This window comes from Erythrolamprus reginae, chromosome 4 (genome assembly GCF_031021105.1).
Source record: "Erythrolamprus reginae isolate rEryReg1 chromosome 4, rEryReg1.hap1, whole genome shotgun sequence".
Lineage (NCBI taxonomy): Eukaryota > Metazoa > Chordata > Lepidosauria > Squamata > Dipsadidae > Erythrolamprus > Erythrolamprus reginae.
Window position 1 is genome coordinate 26,916,813 of NC_091953.1, and position 19,750 is coordinate 26,936,562.

At 42.5% G+C, this 19,750-nt stretch overlaps 1 protein-coding gene across 3 annotated transcripts in view; it reads left to right on the forward strand.

The window, feature by feature from the left end:
- Positions 1–17,081, forward strand: part of USPL1 (ubiquitin specific peptidase like 1) — a 33,175-nt gene extending 16,094 nt beyond the window's left edge. For all 3 annotated transcript variants that reach the window (XM_070749852.1, XM_070749851.1, XM_070749853.1), the window contains 6 exons: positions 995–1,613; positions 2,673–2,786; positions 10,151–10,280; positions 11,401–11,526; positions 12,130–12,287; positions 14,605–17,081. In XM_070749852.1, coding sequence (XP_070605953.1) covers positions 995–1,613; positions 2,673–2,786; positions 10,151–10,280; positions 11,401–11,526; positions 12,130–12,287; positions 14,605–16,481 — 3,024 coding nt within the window. In that variant the 3' untranslated portion in view covers positions 16,482–17,081. The remainder of the gene's footprint in view (positions 1–994; positions 1,614–2,672; positions 2,787–10,150; positions 10,281–11,400; positions 11,527–12,129; positions 12,288–14,604) is intronic.
- The last annotated feature ends 2,669 nt before the right edge of the window (positions 17,082–19,750 follow it).

The window sequence follows — 19,750 nt, forward strand, 5'->3', positions numbered from 1 at the left end:
TTGGGGGAAAGATCAAAAGCAACATGAGAAAATATTATTTTACTGAAAGAGTAGTAGATCCTTGGAACAAACTTCCAGCAGACGTGGTAGATAAATCCACAGTAACTGAATTTAAACATGCCTGGGATAAACATATATCCATCCTAAGATAAAATACAGAAAATAGTATAAGGGCAGACTAGATGGACCATGAGGTCTTTTTCTGCCGTCAGACTTCTATGTTTCTATGTTTCCATAAAATCAGATGTGACTCACTTTAAAAACTGCCTTGCTTAGTAAAGAAAATTCTAGTCCACATTGTTAAATTGAGGTCTGTGACTGTAGTTCAGAGGTCTTCAAACTTGGCAACTTTAAGACTTGTGGACTTCAACTCTCAGAATTCTCCAGCCAGCATAGCAGGCTGGAGAATTTTGGGAATTGAAATCCACAAGTCTTAAAGTAACCAGGTTTGGGGACCCCTCCTCGATTCCATCAACTAAACAATGTCTTTTGGTGGGACCCAGAGGAAGAGCCTTCTCTGTGGCGGCTCCAACCCTCTGGAATCAGCTCCCTCCAGAGATTAGAACTGCCCCCACCCTCCTTGCCTTTCGTAAACTCCTTAAAACCCACCTCTGTCGTCAAGCTTGGGGGAACTGAAACATCTCCCCCTGCCTATGTAGTTTTCTGTGTATGATATGAATGTATGTATGCTTTTTTTATATATTGGGGTTTCTTGTTTTTTAGACTTTTTCAATGTATTGTTATTTTAGATTCTAACTATAAGATTTGTCATTATATATTGTTTTTATCATTGCTGTAAGCCGCCTCGAGTCTACGGAGAAGGGCGGCATACAAATCTAATAAATAATAATAATAATAATAATAATAATAATAATAATAATAATAATATTTCCGTGACTGTTTCTCCATTTCATTCCTGAAATGTGCATCATATCCTGTTAATCTACTCAAGACTAAATGTAAGTGTAATGTCTTTGTTTTGTTTTTATTTCAGTGCATTTACCCTCTAGGGTCTGCGCCCCTGAGCACTATTATAATTCCCAGGGATGCAAAAGGTTATTCATCTCAGAGAACTTGTGGGAAAAGAAAGTTATTTGGCACAAACCTATTGACCTCTTCTATTGAACCATGCTTAAAATTGATTAGGACTGATGACTCGACGGACAGCCGGGAGGCATTGAGATCTGATCTTATTCCCAATTGCAATGGAAATAAACTAATTAGGCCCCCGTCAGGGCATTCTGAGTTTTCAGAAGCCAAACAGCCAACTTCTCCTGATGGAGATGAATCCATCAACCAGAAAATGGACTTGGGAGCTCAAGGACGCTCACCAGAAGTGCTCAGTGTGCAAACACAGCTATTGTCAGCGCCTGAGATGGCTCCATCAGTGTCTCAGGATCCGCAACAAAGCAAATCACTTCCGCAAAGTCCTCCTTTGTGGCTTCAATGGAGAAATGCACATGCTCTCTGCTGGTTAGATTGCATTCTGTCAATACTGGTACATTTGGAAACATTAAGAATACTGACTGGACACTCCAAAAACATGTCGGTAATCCAGAGTCTGCTCGCAAAATATAACGAAGCTGCTGCACTTGTGAACACTTGCCAAAAGGGTAAGCCCAGTCTGGTCGCAGGGGGTTGGTTTTTTTGGAGACATGTTACTTATGTACAGTGATACCTCGTCTTACGAACTTAATTGGTTCCGGGATGAGGTTTGTAAGGTGAAAAGTTCGTAAGATGAAACAATGTTTCCCATAGGAATCAATGGAAAAGCAATGAATGTGTGCAAGCCGAAAACTCGCCCCTTTTGCCAGCTGAAGCGCCCGTTTTTGCGCTGCTGGGATTCCCCTGAGGCTCCCCTCCATGGGAAACCCCACCTCCGGACTTCCGTGTTTTTGTGATGCTGCAGGGGAATCCCAGCAGCTCAAAAACAGGTGCTTCGCTGGCAATGGAAGTTTGAAGGTGGAGTTTCCAGTGAGGGGAGCCTCAGCGAAATTGCAGCATCGCAAAAACACGGAAGTCTTCAAAACCCCACGTCCGGTTTTTGTGATGCTGCGATTTCGCTGAGGCTCCCCTCGCTGGGAAACCCCACCTTCAAACTTCCATTGCCTGCAAAGCACCCGCTTTTGCGCTGCTGGGATTCCCCTGCAGCATCGCAAAACCACGGAAGTCTGGAGGTGGTGTTTCCCATGGAGGGGAGCCTCAGGGGAATCCCAGCAGTGCAAAAACAGGCGCTTCGTTGGCAACAGAAGTCTGGAGACAGGGCATACCTGTGGCAGCGGCTTGGGTTTGTAAGGTGAAAATAGTTTGGAAGAAGAGGCAAAACAATCTTAAACCCTGGATTTGTATCTCGAAAGGTTTGTATGACAAGGGGTTTGTAAGACGAGGTATCACTGTATTGTGGTACAGATCAATTTTTGAAGGATCCTAAGTTTCCTCAGAGTGCTGTTTAAAAAGCATTTCATAAAAACAAAATACAAATTTGGCTTTGGCAAGCACATTAACTAGTAGTTCTTATGAAGCTTCCAGCCAGCATATTTTCTGATGTCTCCAGGAACTGAATTATATAGCAAACTATTTTCCTTATAGATATCCACAATGCTGAACTGTGCCTAGTTCAATTAGGTGTTTTGGGGGAAAGAGGATATTGATTAGCAAACTGTTTTGTACAGATGAACTTGCTTCAGAAGTTCCTTTGGATGTTTTGCCAAGAGCTGAATCCCATTTAAATGAAACCAGAAATACCATATTTCTCCAACTTCAGCCATTGCTTGGGTGTAAATTAGGTAAGTAATTGCTAAATACCTATTTTTGTGAGAGGGTTTTAGTTTTTGCAAACTAGGGAGAACAATTAAACAATTGCTTTCCTACATGTTCTCTCTCATCCCCACCCGCCAATTCTTTTGATAGAGCAGCAGAAGAAATATTCTGAGTTATATATTAATATATATGCTCCAACATGCTCAACTTGATCTGTTCATTACCTGGAAACTTGATTATATTTGTCATTAATTTCTATGGCTATTATTTATATTCTTGCTACTTTCTGAGGCATGTGTTACTTCCCTATCTAAATAAGTCCACACAACCAGGTTCCTTCATCTCATGAAGATCAGCCATTTGGTCCTGGGAAACTCTCAAACATGAGCTAATATTTTAGTAGATAGTATTTAATGTCTGAATATTTAGCGGCATGCTTCCTTTGGATATAAAGAAATGTCGGTGGTGCAGTGCTTAAGAGTACAGTACTGAAAGCTACTTCTGCTGATCACAAGCTGCTAGCAGTTTGACAGATCGAATCTCAGTAGGTTCAAGGTTGACTCAGCCTTCCATCCTTCCAAGGTCAGTAAAATACCCAGATTGTTGCGGGCAATATGCTTACTCACTGTAAACCGAGCTGTAAAGCACTATGAAGCAGTATATAAGTCTAAATGCTACTGCTATTGCTAAACAGCCATATATTGAGACAAAAAGTAGATTTTTCTTGCTTACAAGGGTTTTTAAATTGTGTTTTAAATATTGGATTTGTACATTGTTTATGATTGTTGTGAGCCGCCCCGAGTTTTCGGAGAGGGGCGGCATACAAATCTAATAAATTATTATTATTATACAGTGTTCCCTCAATTTTCACGGGGGATGCGTTCCGAGACCGCCCGCGAAAGTCGAATTTCCACGAAGTAGATATGCGGAAGTAAATACATTATTTTTGCCTATGAACAGTATCACAAGCCTTCCCTTAACACTTTAAACCCCTAAATTACAATTTCCCATTCCCTTAGCAACCATTTAGATTATTACTCACCATGTTTATTTATTAAAGTTTATTAAAAAATATTTATTAAAGGCAGATGAAAGTTTGGCGATGACATATGACGTCATCGGGCGGGAAAAACCATGGGCAACCTTTTGAGCTTGGTGTGTCAAAATTCGCCAAAAAACCGAGCATAATTCAGGTGGTGTGTCACCTTGAGAAAAAAACACTCTCACTCTCTCTCACTCTCTTCCTTCCTCTCTCCTCTTTCACTCTTTCTTTCTTTCTTGCTCTCTCTCACTCTCTCTCTTCCTTCCTATCTTCTCTCTCTCTCTCTCTCTCCCTTCCTTTCTTTCCTTCTCTCTTCCTTCCATTTTTTCTCTTTCTCTCTCTCTTTGCCTTCCTTCCCCTCTTCCCCTCCCTCTCCCTCTCTTTCTCCCTCTCTCCCTTTATATTTATCTCTTCCTTCCTTCCTTCCTCTCTTCCTCCCTTTCTCCCTCTCGTTCACTTTTCTCTCCCTTCCCTCCCTCCCTCCTTCTTTCCTCTCCTCTTTCCCTCCCTCGCTTTCTCTCCACGTCTCCGGCGGGCAGCCGGCTTTGCTGACCGGCACAAGGCTCAAGCCAGCTGCCCGGGAAAGCCCTGTGCCGGCCAGGAAAGCCAGCTTTCCAGGAAAGCAGCGCTCTTTTCATATGCGCTGCTTTCCTGCTGCAACTCTTTCCTGGGGGGGGGGGGGGGCGACCCCCCAAACTGGTCAGATTCAAGAAAAAGCTTATCAAGGGGGGCAGGGGGTTGTAAAAATGTACCGTATTTTTCGCTCTATAAGACGCACCTGCTGATAAGACGCACCTAGATTTTAGAGGAGGAAAATAGAAAAAATATATTTTGAGCCAAAAAGGGGAGAGGAAGAGAGGAAGGAGTGAAAGAAGGGAGTGAGGGAGGGAAGAAGGGAGGAAGGAAAAGGAAAGCAAGAAATGGAGGGAGGAAAGGAAGGAAGGAAAGAAAGAAAGAAAGAAAGAAAGAAAGAAAGGGGGAAGGGACAGGAACAGAGGAAGGAAGCAAGGAAACTTATGAAAGGGGAGAGTAAGAGAGGAAGGACTGAAGGGAGGGAGGGAAGAAGGTAGGAAGGGGAAAGAAAAGAAGAAATAGAGGAAGGGAAGGTAAAAGAGAGAAAGAAAAAGAGCAAGAAAGAAAGAAAGAAAGAGAGAAAGAAAATGAAAGAGAAATAAAAATAGAGAGGGGGAATGAAAGAAATGGAATGAGGGAAGGAAGGAGAGAAAGAAAGCAAGAGAAAGAAAAAAGAATGAAAGAGCAAGAGAGCAAGAGAGAAAAAGAAAGAAGGAAAGAAAGAAAGAAAGGCAACTTCAAAGAAAGGCTCACTGAGCATCTCGCACTCTCTCTCTCTTTCTATCCCTCTTTCTTTCTTTCTCTTCCTTTCTCTCTCTCCTCTTTCTTTATCTCCTCTCTCTCCCTCCCTCTCTCTTTCTCTCCCCCCTCTCTCCCCCTTTCTCTCTCTCTTTCTCTCTCTCTCTTGCTATCTCTCCCCCCTCTCCCTCTCTCTCCCCCCTCTCCCTCTCTCTTTCTCTCTCTCCCTCTCTTGCTATCTCTCCCCCCTCTCCCACTCTCCCTCTCTTTCTCTCTCTCCCCCTCTCTCTTTCTCTCTCTCTCCCCCTCTTTCTCTCTCTTCTTCTCACTTTCTCTCTTGTTTCCTTTCTGTCTGGGCAGATGGCTGCCTTCTGCCTTGGGGCGCGATTCGCCCCCTCTCCTCCGCCGCCGCCGCCGCCTTCTGCCTTGGGGCGCGATCCGCCCCCTCTCCTCCTCCACCGCTTCCTGCCTTGGGCGAGCAATCCCGGAGTCCGGGACTGTGTGGCTTTGCGCCATGAAGAGGAAACGGCTCCGGCAGCAGGGAAAAGTCGGCCGTTTTCTCTTCATGGCGTAAAGCCACCCTGTCCCGGACTCCCGGATCGCGCCCCAAGGCAGAAGGCGGCGGCGGAGGAGAGGGGGCGGATCGCGCCCCAAGGCAGAAGGCGGCGGCGGAGGAGAGGGGGCGGATCGCGCCCCAAGGCAGAAGGCGGCGGCGGAGGAGAGGGGGCGGATCGCGCCCTAAGGCAGAAGGCAGCGACGTTGGAGAGGGGGCAGATTGCGCCCCAAGGCAGGAGGAGGCAGCGGAGGAGAGGAGGCAGATCGCGCCCCAACGCAGGAGGTGGCAGAGGAGGAGAGGAGGCGGATCGGGCGGGCAATAGGGCAGCGTGGAGAAGCCAGGGGCGCATTTGGCCGGAGGCACCGTGGGGAGGCAGGGGCGGCCGCGGCTCCCTTTACTTCTACTGCCACACCTCCCCGCCCCTGCCCACCTCCCCGCGGGCTGGCAGGGGGATGGGGAGCGCGCGCCCGTGGAAAAGGGCGCTCGGGTGTATTTGGGGGTGCACGCCTGCTCACGGGCGCAGCTTACGGGGAACGGTGGGCCAGGCAGCAGCTAGCCAGCCAGCCGGCGAGATGGCGCTTCCGAATTCGCAGCCCCCCCCCCCCTCCCTGCCTGCATCTTCGCTCCATAAGACGAGGCTGATTTTTCATCCTACTTTGGGAGGAAAAAAACTGCGTCTTATGGAGCGAAAAATACGGTAGTTACGAGCCGCCAAAGGAGGAAGCAAACCGCGACGTCCACACAGTTCTTTTTTCGGACTCTCTTTTTTGTGAGCCCAGCATGATTTTTTTTATTACAAATTAATAACCCCTCTTGCTCTCCCTCTCCTTTTCTCACTTTCCCTCTCTTGTTTTCTTTCTCTCTCTCTTGCTTTCTCTCTCACACTCTTTCTCTCGTTTTCTTTCTCTCACTCTTTCTCTCGTTCTCTCTCTCTTGCTATCTCTTTCTCTCCCCCCCTCTCTCTTTCTCACTTTCTCTCTATCTTGCTCTGTCGCTCGCACTCACTTTCGTTCTCCGGAGGCTGGCGAAAGTGATTTTCAGTGTCGGGCGCATGGGCCGGCGCGCGCTCTCCCCATCGCCCTGCCAGCCCGCCCAGAACATTCAAAGTAAGAGCGAAGGTTTTTCTTACTTTGAATGTTCCTGGCGGGCTGGCAGGGCGATGGGGAGAGCGCGCGCCGGTCCGCGCGCCTGACACTGAAAATCGCCTTCGCCGGCCCCCGCTGTGAGAATGCCTGCCACGCCTCTCTTGCAGTGGAGGAGAAAGAGAGGCGAAGTGGGTGGGCAGGGGGCAGCAGCGAATAGCCAGGGGTGCGAGGGGGCTAGAGGCGCAGGGGGGCGGGGTTGGTTCGTGCACGCCCTTGGAAAAGGGTGCGCGGGGCGGGCGGCGTTTTGGGGTGCGCTGGCGCAGGCGTGCGCAGGCTACAGCAAACGGTGCGGCACAATGACTGCTGCGGGCGCCAGGGGGCTGGCACACGGTGGCGGGCCAAAACCGGGGCGGGCGGGGGCCCCCCCCCAATTTACAGTTTGGCCGGGTCCCTATCGGCGGCCCTGCTGTACCTGCTTGCAGTTGGTGGGAAATTGGAAAGCGGGGAGATTTGCATCTTGGCCACTCCCTAAAGCTCCCCTTTTCTCGGTGGCCGCGTGTCACCGAAAATGGCTACACGTGTCAGTGCTGACACACGTGTCATAGGTTCGCCATCACTGGTATAGGGAAAAAAACCCGTGAAAAAAATTTTAATTAATATTTTTGAAAAACCGTGGTATAGACTTTTCGCGAAGTTCGAACCCACGAAAATCGAGGGAACACTGTATTATTATTATTATCCGCACATTCATTAGCAGTAGTACTGTGGGATTTTCAGATGAGTCTTTCCTGGCTCTGTATGAAGATGGTAGGGATTAATTCTGAAACATTTTTGAAAGCAAAAGGCTGATTGGGGGGAAACCCTGGATAATGAACTGAAAGTAATGAACTATGGCATTTGCCCACCAATCACCACACTGCTCTCTTAGACTAGATGACCATTGACAGGTTTATGAAAAAATAAAGGTGCTACTCATAATAGCTGTATATTACCTCCACTTTCAGAAGCACTTTTCCTCTGGCTATCAGTTGCTAGGGAACCTGAACAGAAAGGTGCAGAAGGACTAATGTTTCTGGCTTCTTGAAGGGAATAGAACTGGTTTTTTGGCTCAATGCAGCATTGTTGTTTTAAGCATTGGCGAAAAGGAAGAGAAATCATTTGAATATTGAAATAGTAAACAGGAAATGATATTGCTAACCTGCCTGGCCACATATGGAAGTTTTGCACTTTAAGAGCTCAAGATACTTCATTCTGCCTAAACCCTAAACATGAGACACACTCTAAGCAGCATTGTTTGAGATAGCAAAGTATGGTTTCTACTGCTTCTACAAAAGTGTCAAACTCCAGAGAGACTAGTTTGCTACTAGTCTACTAAATGACAAGGAGAAGGAAGGAGGAACTGTTCAGTGCAAAGAAAGAAAGAAAAATCATCAAACGTGAGCCCCAAGAGCCCTTTATATTTAATTCTTGTAAAACCATATGGCATTAACTGTACCAGTATTGTAATAATCTTTTTGTAATATTGTAATAATCTTTTTAAATCTTAAATGTTTTAAATGTATTCAGATTATTTATGATTTGTTTTTCTCTGCTGTGAGCCGCCCCGAGTCTTCGGAGAGGGGCGGCATACAAATCTAAATAATAAATAAATAAAATAAATAAATAAATAAATATAAAATAAACTATGTACCGTAGTTGGTGAAATCCCAGAATACTGGCTAATATTGGCTAATTTTATGTTTAGTAAGCTAGTCAGTTTTCTACTTTTAATTTTGCATCCGCAATAGGATGTATATGAATAATAGAATTAGATCTTTTAAGTATCTCTGAAAAGTGTTCGGAAACTTCAGATCATGCAGAATGCAGCTGCGAGAGCAGTCATGGGCTTACCCAGGTATGCCCATGTTTCACCATCACTCCGCAGTCTGCATTGGCTGCCGATCAGTTTCCGGTCACAATTCAAAGTGTTGGTTATGACCTTTAAAGCCCTTCATGGCATCGGACCAGAATATCTCCGAGACCGCCTTCTGCCGCACGAATCCCAGCGACCGATTAGGTCCCACAGAGTGGGCCTCCTCCGGGTCCCGTCAACTAAACAATGTCGGTTGGCGGGTCCCAGGAGGAGAGCCTTCTCTGTGGCGGCACCGACTCTCTGGAACCAACTCCCCCTGGAGATCAGAACTGCCCCTACTCTTCCTGCCTTCCGTAAACTTCTCAAAACCCACCTTTGCCGTCAGGCATGGGGAAACTGAACATCTCCCCCTGGGCCCGCTGAATTTATGCATGGTATGCTTGTCTGTGTGTATGTTAGTATAGGGGTTTTTAAAAACTTTTAATATTTTAATTAATTGGATTATGTATTGGATTGTTTTTTCACTTGTTGTGAGCCGCCCCGAGTCTTCGGAGAGAGGCGGCATACAAATCCAAATAATAAATAATAAATAAATAAATCTCGTGGGGTGGGGTGGGGGGTTGTTCTCTATATCAGCGTTCCCTTCACCCTTCTATAAAACAAATAAAATCAATATTCCTGGATAATTAAGGACAGGATTGGATCGTGTGTGTGTGTCTGTCTGTCTGTCTGTGTACACTTTACTATTACTATACAGTACATACATACTATAAATGCAGCTTTGTAAGAATTTGGCAGGATTTCTTCAACTTAAGGTTTGTTTGTTTATTTCATTTATTTGCCACCCATCTTGCCATGGGGCTACTCTGGGGGGCTTACAACAATAAAATGAGGAGGGGAGAGATAACAGTGTAACCCTTTTGACGATAGCAAAGGAATAAAACAATAAAAATGAACAATGGAAGTACAATAATATGAAATTAAAAAGATGGGCGGAGGGAGAGCAGGAAACACAGGGGGGAAGTAGGGTCAGTTAATTAGTTCAGGAGCGGGCACCCCAGTGATATACACCCCTATTTATATAATGTAAAATATATAATGTCAGTTTCTGAAAAAATTAAATGTATTTTAGTTTTTTGATACTAGGAATCACGACGTGTAATCTGTAGTCTGAATTCATACTTGCGGATCTTTCGAACTAGAGATTTATATTAAATATAGATGTATCAATGCCTTTGATCCTTTCATCTCTTATCCTTTCATTCTATGTACTATCTGCAATATATATTATGCATGATATAGTAATATAAACTGGTACACAAATACTTGTTAAGAAAGGAATTAGCTCTTACATTTTCTTAATACTTAAAACACATTTTTAATTTTAGTTACCGTAATTTATTTGTCTTCTATGCCGCCCAAACCTAATGGGACTCAGAATAGAGAGTAGAGTGTATTTAGAATTATATCTTTCCCAACTCACTTGAAATAATCAACCTTACATGTATTACACCTACATTTCTGTCTTGTGTTTTTCTTCAAAGGGGTGGAAGAAAGTCCAGTTTTTGCTTTTCCATTACTTCTGCGGAAAGATCGTCGTATAGAGAATCTCTTTCTCCATTCTTTCTTTTGGAAGTTCGAATGTTTGCAGTGTGGCTACCACATCAAGACTAAGTTAGTTTCTTTAAGTTCTGCACTTCCTTCCTCCTAGATATAACCATGCATTTCAACCAGTATTTTGCAAATAATACATTATATAGGCAGGAGAGGGCAGTTGTGAGCATGTGATTTGCCTACTGGGCATCTTGAGTCACAGCTCTGAAACAGCATAACCCTCTGCTGTTATATTCGAGACAAGTTGAGTTTTTGTTTTTGCCATTCATGATTTCTCCTAACTGTTGTTGTTATTGTATGCATTGAAACATAAACATACTTTTTAAAAGTGCTTTAGTATATGTTTTCTCTCTGCATAAAATTACAGGTGGTAACTTCATCCTGAACTTCCCTTCAGTGTTAGCGTAAATTTACATATTAGTTCACTCATTTTATTTATGATGGTCAAATCATTTCTTACTATCCCAAATTAGCATTCATATTTAGCTCTGCTGGATTTGTATTCTGCTATTTAAACTTAAGCAAAATATCAAGGATGAAGAAAAAATAAGGTACAAAATAGCAGGTGACAAAATAGGACAAATAAGTTGAGATTGCATATACATTAAAAACAGTAATTTTAAGAAAAAGCAAACATCTTAAACACCCATATTTAATAGTTGGATGCAGAAAACCACATTTGGATGAAAGCATCTATTAAAAACTTAAATATTGGAAGAGGTAATTTGTACCAGTTTGATTATAACCCATCTAAAATCTAAAGTATTTTATTTATTTATTTTGTCAAGTACATATTGGTAGTATACAAAGATATAACAATGTTTATATATATGATACTAGTAAGAGAGAAACATTAGAGCAGGGGAGGGTAGATATGAAATTTATGCAGTATTGTATCTTGATGGTTAAATTTTATGTGTTTTTGAAATAGAAGTAAAATAGCTTTATTTTACAAAAAAATTCAGGTGGATTTATTGAGTTCAATCTCAAATTATCCCTACAGAGTTTCAAATTGCAGAAGACACAATTTTTATAGTATTGAATAGTATCTCATAATTTTAAGTGAAGTAAATGTACACCATTCTTTAAATATTAATTGTCACAACTGTTGACATCCTGTAAATATAGGAATAGATTATTAAACTTATTTCATTTGAATATATATTCATTTTATTTTTAGTTGTCAGCAGGCAATGACAACGTTTACAAATATAATCCCAGAGTGGCACCCATTGAATGCTGTTCATTTTGCTCCCTGTAATAAGTGTAATCACACATCTCAAAGAAGAAAAATGGTTTTAGAAAAGTAAGTGACAATTTTATTATAATCTCCAGATGAGATAAAACTACATCAGTAGTTGCTAAGCAATAATAAATGTCAGTTAATGTAAATTTTTCAGATCTGTATTTATGGCTTCTTAATTTCATAGTTGGGAGCATTAGTGTTTGTGTTCAGCCATCAAGCCAAGCCATACCATAGATTTTAAGAGCATTCTAACTGTGGTTATTCAGTAATCATGGTTAACTATTGTAGCTTAATATAATGTGTGAATTCAGTTCTTGAATGACATTATGTAAATATGAAAAGTCAGTTAGCAAATATATTTTCTCAAGGATCTGTTCTTTATTTATTGTATTAGTTCGATTTCTATGCCGCCCTTTTCCTGAGACTCAAACAATTTAACAATTCTGAATTACAATAACATCCCAAATAAGATTATACAGATTGTATTCATTTATATAATCTCACTTGGGGTATGATTGCCAAATGTTTTGCATTCCTTGAGGTCTTTGTGAAAACTTTTGTGATATTTAGTTTTTAATCCCACTGCATGTTTTCAGTTTTAGTGATGTATCAGGGATGTTTTTTTACTTCTAATATCACAACATTGTTATGTTTATTTGGTAGGCTGTCCCCAATTCTGATGGTGCATTTTGTTGAAGGCTTGCCACATAACAATTTGATGGCCTACTCATTTCAGTTTCAAGAATATTCATACCAAGTAACAGCTGTGGTTCAATATCAAAAGGCAGAGCACTTCATAACCTGGATCTTGACTTCAGATGGTAAGGATACTATTCCCTTCTTAAATATCAATCTGTCTGAATGGGCTAGTAATATCAACAGTCCCAATATAAATAATACAAAGGTGTCGTATCCTGCTAGCCCCCCCCCCCCACACACATACATACCCAGAGTCCTTGACTTACAATAGTTCATTTAGCGATCATTCAAAGTTACAATGATACTGAAACAAGTGATTTATGTCCACTGTTCGCATTTACAACTGTTGTAGCATCCTTGGGTCGTGTAATAGCTTTTTGGGACCGCCTCATAAGCAGTCAGTGGGGAACCCAGATTCACTTGGCATCCTCATTACTAACTTTTGCATTGATTCACTTAACAACTGTGGCAAGAAAGGTCATAGAACGGGGCAAAGTTCACTTAACAAATGTCTTGCTTAGTGATGGAAAGTCTGAGTTCAGTTATAATTGTAAGTTGAGAACCACCTATCATGTCTATTAGGATGTCACAATTTCTAACTGGCATTTTGGGCAAAATTGTGGTCAAGGACTACCTATATGTACAGTGGTACCTCTACCTAAGAACGCCTCTATTTGCGGACTTTTCTAGATAAGAACTGGGTGTTCAAGATTTTTTTTTGCCTCTTCTCAAGAACCATTTTCCACTTACAAACCCGACCCTCCGAAACTGTAACCGGAAAAGGCAGGGAAAAGCCTCTGTGGGGCCTCTCTAGGAATCTCCTGGGAGGAAACAGGGCTGGAAAAGGCGGGGAGAAGCCTCTGTGGGACCTCTCTGGGAATCTCCTGGGAGGAAACAGGGCCAGAAAAAGTGGGGAGAAGCGTCTGTGGAACCTCTCTGGGAATCTCCTGGGAGGAAACAGGGCTGGAAAAGGCAGGGAGAAGCCTCCATGGGGCCTCTCTAGGAATCTCCTGGGAGGAAACAGGGCCAGAAAAAGTGGGGAGAAGCGTCTGTGGAACCTCTCTGGGAATCTCCTGGGAGGAAACAGGGCTGGAAAAGGCAGGGAGAAGCCTCCATGGGGCCTCTCTAGGAATCTCCTGGGAGGAAACGGGGCCGGAAAAGGCGGAGAGAAGCCTCCATGGGGCCTCTCTAGGAATCTCCTGGGAGGAAAGAGCGCTTCCACCCTCCCTGTGGCTTATTTGCTTTTACATTGATTCCTATGGGAAGAATTGCTTCTTACGAACTTTTCTACTTAAGAACCTGATCACGGAACGAATTAAGTTCGTAAGTAGAGGTACCACTGTAACTGTTTATCCCTTTCATATGATAATACGATGCTACAAAGTACATGGGGAACAACCTTCCAAATAATCCCAGCATCAGCGTGTCTTTACATGGTTTCTAGTCAGAGCCAACCTCGTGGAACTTCAAGTGCAAAGAAGAGTTTGTAGGTGTCTAGGGACTACTTTAGTATTTCTTTCTTGGTTTAATTGTATACAACATATAAAGAACTTTAGGGTAAATCTTTAGAGCAAGCCAAAGCTAATTAGATTTTAGCTTGCTTTTTTCTGATTGTTTGCATCCACACAATAGCTACCTATCTCAAAAAAGCAAAAAGTTCGCCCTACTTGAAGAAAATTAAAAGTAATAAAGTTAAAGGCGCATCTTTTTGTGTGAATTACCTGATAACCATCTGTTCTTAATGGAGGCTTACAGGAGACTTTAAATACATTATAAGCAACAATTTTCTTGATCTCCCATGGTGAGAACACAAACCTCCAAGCAATCAGGTTTTGCAAGAGATGGCCTTCCAGAATATCACACAATGATGCTTTTCCTTTTAGACTCTCAATTGAATATTTGTCACTTACGTAGATGTTTGGGGAGGGGAGAAACATTTGAAAGCGACTCAAAACTTTTGTAGACCTATTAATAATGTTGATTTATATGAGGTGCATATATTGCATAAGATATAATGCAATGACAATGAATAAGCCAGAAGTTTTTATTGTGAGAATCCAATAAACAATATTTTGAAATCTTGGGAGTATTAATAATAATAATAATAATAATAATTTATTGGATTTGTATGCCGCCCCTCTCCGTGGTTGGCTAGCTGATTTTCAGTTAAATCACGAAAATATTGTTAGTAGTTGACTGGCTATTCCTAGTTCTCTTTCAAATTCCTAGAGCTGCAAGTCAATAGGTATAGACGAAGAATGAAAAAACAAACCAGATAAATTTCTGTACACATAGTTCAAAATTATCCATTTTCAACAAACCATGCCTAAATTATAGTTGAACATACACATAGTCAATGAGTATTAAAGATTCGTTTATCTGAAATGAATGATAAGAAATGTACCCTAATATTCTGCATTGTTCATATTTTATTTTTAGGAATATGGCTGGAGTGTGATGACTTAAAAGGTTCATTCTCCAGAAGACACCATACCTTCGAGGTTCCTTCTGCTGAAATACATATTGTCATTTGGGAAAGAAAGCCGCCACAAATGACCAACTATTTGGATTTGCAAGTTGAAGAAACAATGACAGCACAATCAAAAACTCCAGTTAAATGCTCAAATGATGAAACTGCAGAGAGTGTACCTTTAACTTTTCACAAGGCAGTTGACAAGCCAAACACACATATAGAGAAAGTGAAAAACTTAGCAAGCAATCAGAAACATAATTTGCTTCATGGCTTGGATAACCTGTCTGATGATGATGATGTTGTAACGCTGAATCTTGACTCAGGTGCACAGCAGTTAGATAGACAAATAGAAAATAAGCAGATAATCAGAACAGGTCCATTGCAATTGCAAGAGTTGGATCAGAAAGATGTATGCGCACTTACCCCTGAAGGAGATACTCAAAAGAAAAGTATAGCGTTAGGAAAGACCAGTGCTCCCGTGGATGAAGGACAGCCAACTAACGCAAGTAACCTACTTACTAAAAGACCAGTTGCTTTAAGTAATGGCAAAATGCATTTCTCATCCAAAATACTATTACCACGAGGGGCAGAAACTGCAGTCACCTTAGTTCCGGTCAAAGAGAGCAGCAATTACCATCCAAAGAATATCCAGAAAAGAACCAGCGAAACAAATTTGGGAAACACTGCGTTGGGAATGTCTAATGTTGCAGAGTTCGGTCAAGAAGTAAAAATAAATCCCCATATTTCTGCTCCACCTCCCCAAAGTCCTGCCTTTCATTCATCCAGCACAAAAGTAATTAAACCATCCGTAGCCAGTTGGGTAAACGGCTTACTTGGAAAACATTCTCCCTTTATACCTAAAGGTGTGGTGCTTCCGAATAAATCAAAAAACTGTAAAAAACCAACGCAAAAAGGAGCAAATTCCGGTTCACTTGCGAGACAAGCAGGCCACTTCTGTGGTTTCCAGACTAAATCTTCACAGAAAAGTAAAGGGGCAACGGTGGGTTCTTCTGGCAGAAGTCTTCCAACTTCGCCTCTGACTGTTTTTTCTCCTGCAAACATCCAGGTCAAAAATCTTGTCCCAAATAGAAAAGGTGAAGCTGTAACTAAAAGATCGGTTTCATTGGATGCTTTTCCTAAGCAAGATTTGCTGAAAAGTACCCACCATGAAAATCAGAGTTTTATATCGGTTGAAAATGCTGGGTCGTTTATTGACAAAACTCACCAACTACGCTTAACGCTTTTACAGCAGCTGAAGGCTAAAAAAGAGAAATTAGCTTCACTAGATAAACTGGTAGAAGCTAAGGCAAGACACAAAAGCACTTGTAAGAAGACTCTCAAGGGCAAAACACGAAAACAGGCGGAACCTTTGCAGACAGGTTTGTTATATACCCAAGAAGTGCGGACTGATGTTTGGGATAGTAAATCTGTAAATTCTCAAAGCACTGACATGTCCCAATGCAGCAGTTCCAATTACGATGACATTTTATCTGAGCTGCTTTTGTCTCCGGCTACAACTGTTGGTTCTTTAGAATTTCCACCGGAAGAGGAATGTAGATACCTGGAAATGGGAAGTCACAATTCAGACATGCCGGTAACTACTGGCCAAAATGCCAGTTCACAAGCCATACATACTGACCTTAATTACTTCAGTCCTCTAAAGGAAAATGGACTTGACGACCCCAGAAATCCATCAGCAATCAAAACGCCTCTGAAGAAATTCGATTTTGAAAGTTCTGTAAAACAGGACCTTCTAGATGATCTCTTTTCATGTTCACTGAATTCAGTAATGACTACCGCGGAAGACTTGCATCACTTTGATGAATCGTTGTTAGCTTGGTGAATTGTGTTTTAACAATTGCAGTAATTTTCCTTTGGTTGTCTTTAAAGGAGAGTATAATTTAAAATTCAACCTAATTTGCACATGAATTTATTTAAAATGTTTGGGTTTTTTTTATATTTTTATTCTTAATAAATTGGGTTTGTTTTTCTGCCTCAAAACCACTATTCACTGGAAGAGATGAGACATTGAGAAAGATTTGACACTTTAAAAGCCATTGTAATAAAGTAGTGTTTCATCCATGGCTGAGCCAAAAAATACTATCCAAGCATCTCTAAAATACCAGGTGCAATCATGGAATGGCAATTTCATTTCTGATAAACCTCCCTTTTCAAAGTAGGCTCGCAGGCTAAACTTTAAACTTTTAAAGAAGCCATTTTATTTTAATTATTTTCTGTTACAATGAAATGTGTATCTAAAAATTTTGCTTTAGATAACTGTGAATGAATTTTGTTTTTGCTAAACATTGGGCCGTAATGCAGATGAATTAGGTTACGATTTAATTTTGAGAGATTTCTACTAAAACCCAGGGATCTGCGAACCCTGTTAACCCCCAATCCTTTGAAATGTGGTTTTGAAGTATTGAAGCAACTTTTGAAGTTACCACGGTATTTCTGTGTTTTAGTTTGATTTAATGATTAAGGCAGAAAGTTACAAACCAGGAGTATTAATCCCACCATTTCTGAAGGCAAGTCGTTGCAGTGGTTAATTATTTTGTCAGGAAATTTCTCTTTTAGTTCTCGGTTCTCATCTTGATTAGATTCCACCACTGCTTTTTGTCCTGCTTTGGAAAATAGGTTGGCTCCCTCTTCTTTGTGGCAGCACCTCAAATATTGGAATATTGCTATTATGTCACCCCAGTCCTTCTTTTTACTAAACTAGACATATCCAGTTTCTGCCACCATTCTTCATCGCTTTTAGCCTCCAACCTTCTAATCTTCTTTGTGACATTGATTAATTGATTGATTGATTAGACTTATATGCTGTCCAACTCCAAAGGACTCTGGGCGGCTCACAGCCAAATACAAGTAAAATGTAACATAAAAACCTCCTAAAACAGTTCAAAACAATCTCAAACCCGCAATTAAGCAATTTAAACAGTTAAGAAAAATCATGCATACCACAGGCCTGCTCGATAAGCCTGGTCTTTACAGCTTTTCAGAAGACCAAGTAGGGTGGGAGCAGTCCGGATTTTGGGAGGTAGCTGGTTCCAAAGAGCCAGAGCAGCCACAGAGAAGGCCCTCCCCCGTGGGCCCGCCAGCCAACACTGTAGCTAACGGGACCTGGAGAAGATCAACCCTGTGGGCCCTTACTGGTCGTTGGGAGGTATGCGGTAGGAGACAGTCTCGAAGATAGTCTGGCCTAAGCCATGTAGGGCTTTAAAGGTGATAACCAACACCTTGAATTGCACCCGGAGATCAATCGGGAGCCAATGTAGTCCATGGAGAATTGGTTTGGTGTGGGTGTAGACAGCTCTCACGGATGAATTCTGGACAACCTGCAGTCTCAACACTCTTCAGGGGTAGCCCCATGTAGAGCATGTTGCAATAATCTGACCATGAGAAGAGCCTTCTGATCCAGGTATGGTTGCAATTAGTGCACTAGGCGAACCTGGGCAAAGGTTCCCCTAGCCACAGCTGTCAGATGTTGATCTAATCTTAGCTGTGGGTACAGTAGGACACCCAAATTGCGAATTTGTTCTGAGGGGGGGGGGTAATTTCCACCCCCAAACCAAAGATGGGCAATCCATGAGCTCTTTCGGGAGCAATGCCCGCAGCCATTTGGTCCTGTAGGGCAGTGTTTCCCAACCTTTTTTGAGCCGCGGCACATTATTCACATTTTCAAAATCATGGGGAACATCCCTCCCTCTTTCCCTTCCTCTTTCTCTCACAATCCCTCTTTCTCTCTTCCTCTCTTTTTTGCTCTTTCTTTCTCCCTCCTTCCCTCCCTCTATGTCTTTCTCCCTCTGCGCGAAAAAGGAGGCGGGAAGAATGAAGCTCAGCTTTTGATCTTGGAAGCTGAGCTTCGCGGCACATCTGACCATGTCTTGCAGCACACTAGTGTGCCGCGGCACACTGGTTGAAAAACACTGCTGTAGGGGCTAAGTTTGAGCCTGTTAACTCCCATCCAGACCCTCAGAGCCTCCAGGCACTGGCACATCATATCCACTGCTTCACTGAACTGACACAGGGTGGAGATATATAACTGAGTATCATCAGCATATTGCTGGTACCTCGCCCTGTATTATTGGATGATCTCACCCAGTGGTTTCATGTAGAGGTTAAATAAAAGAGAGAGGATCAAACACTGAGGCGCCCCACAAAGAAGGGGCCTAGAAGTCGACCTCTGTCTTCCAACCAACACCAACTGCGACTGACCAGAGAGATAAGAGGAGAACCACTGTATAACAGTGTTTCCCACTCCCAGCTCTCTTAGTCATCCCAGAAGGATATCATGGTCAATGGTATTGAAAGCAGCTGAGAAGTCAAACAGCTCCAAGATATCCAGAGATCATCCATCAGGGTGACCAAAACAGTTTCTGTGCTGTAGTCAGGCCTGAAGCCAGATTGAAAAGAGTGTAGATAATCTGTTTCAGCGATCGTAGGAGCTGAAGTTCTACCACTTTCTCTACAACCTTCCCCACAAAGGGTAGGTTGGAGACTGCATGAAGGTCCTTCAATTCATCTGGATCCAGGAAAGGCTTCTGGAGGATGGGCCTTACAACTGCTTCCTTTAAAGGTTGCAGGGAGGTCCCTTCCATCAAGGAGGCATTGACCAAAGCCCTGGCACATGGATCCAATCAACAAGTGGGGGATTTTACCACTCCCATGGCCTTCTCCACATCATCAGGAGTCACAGGATCAAATTCCTGCCACACAATGGGATTAAGACCTACTCCTCTCATCTCGATCAGAATCGCTGGCTCATATTTAAGTGTTTGTCTACTACGGTAGAACTAGATCCCTCTCCCAGTTATTGCTCTTGAGCCAGGGTCCACCTATTCTAGATCTGCACATTTCGTTTTTCTTGCCTAACTGTAACCATTTCTCACCACTGAGTGTTCAAAGTCTGTTGAGACCTTTCTGGGTCTTGAGCCTACCTTCTGGAGTAGGTTGGCTATTTCTGCTGGTTTGGAGACGAGTTCCCCTTCTATTTCCTCATGCAAGCCGTTTATAAAGATATTGAAAAGTACTGGGCTAAAACAGAACCTTGGGTATCCAAGACAAGACAGGATCTTGGCCGACTCAAGATGGCAACTTATAATGGAAATT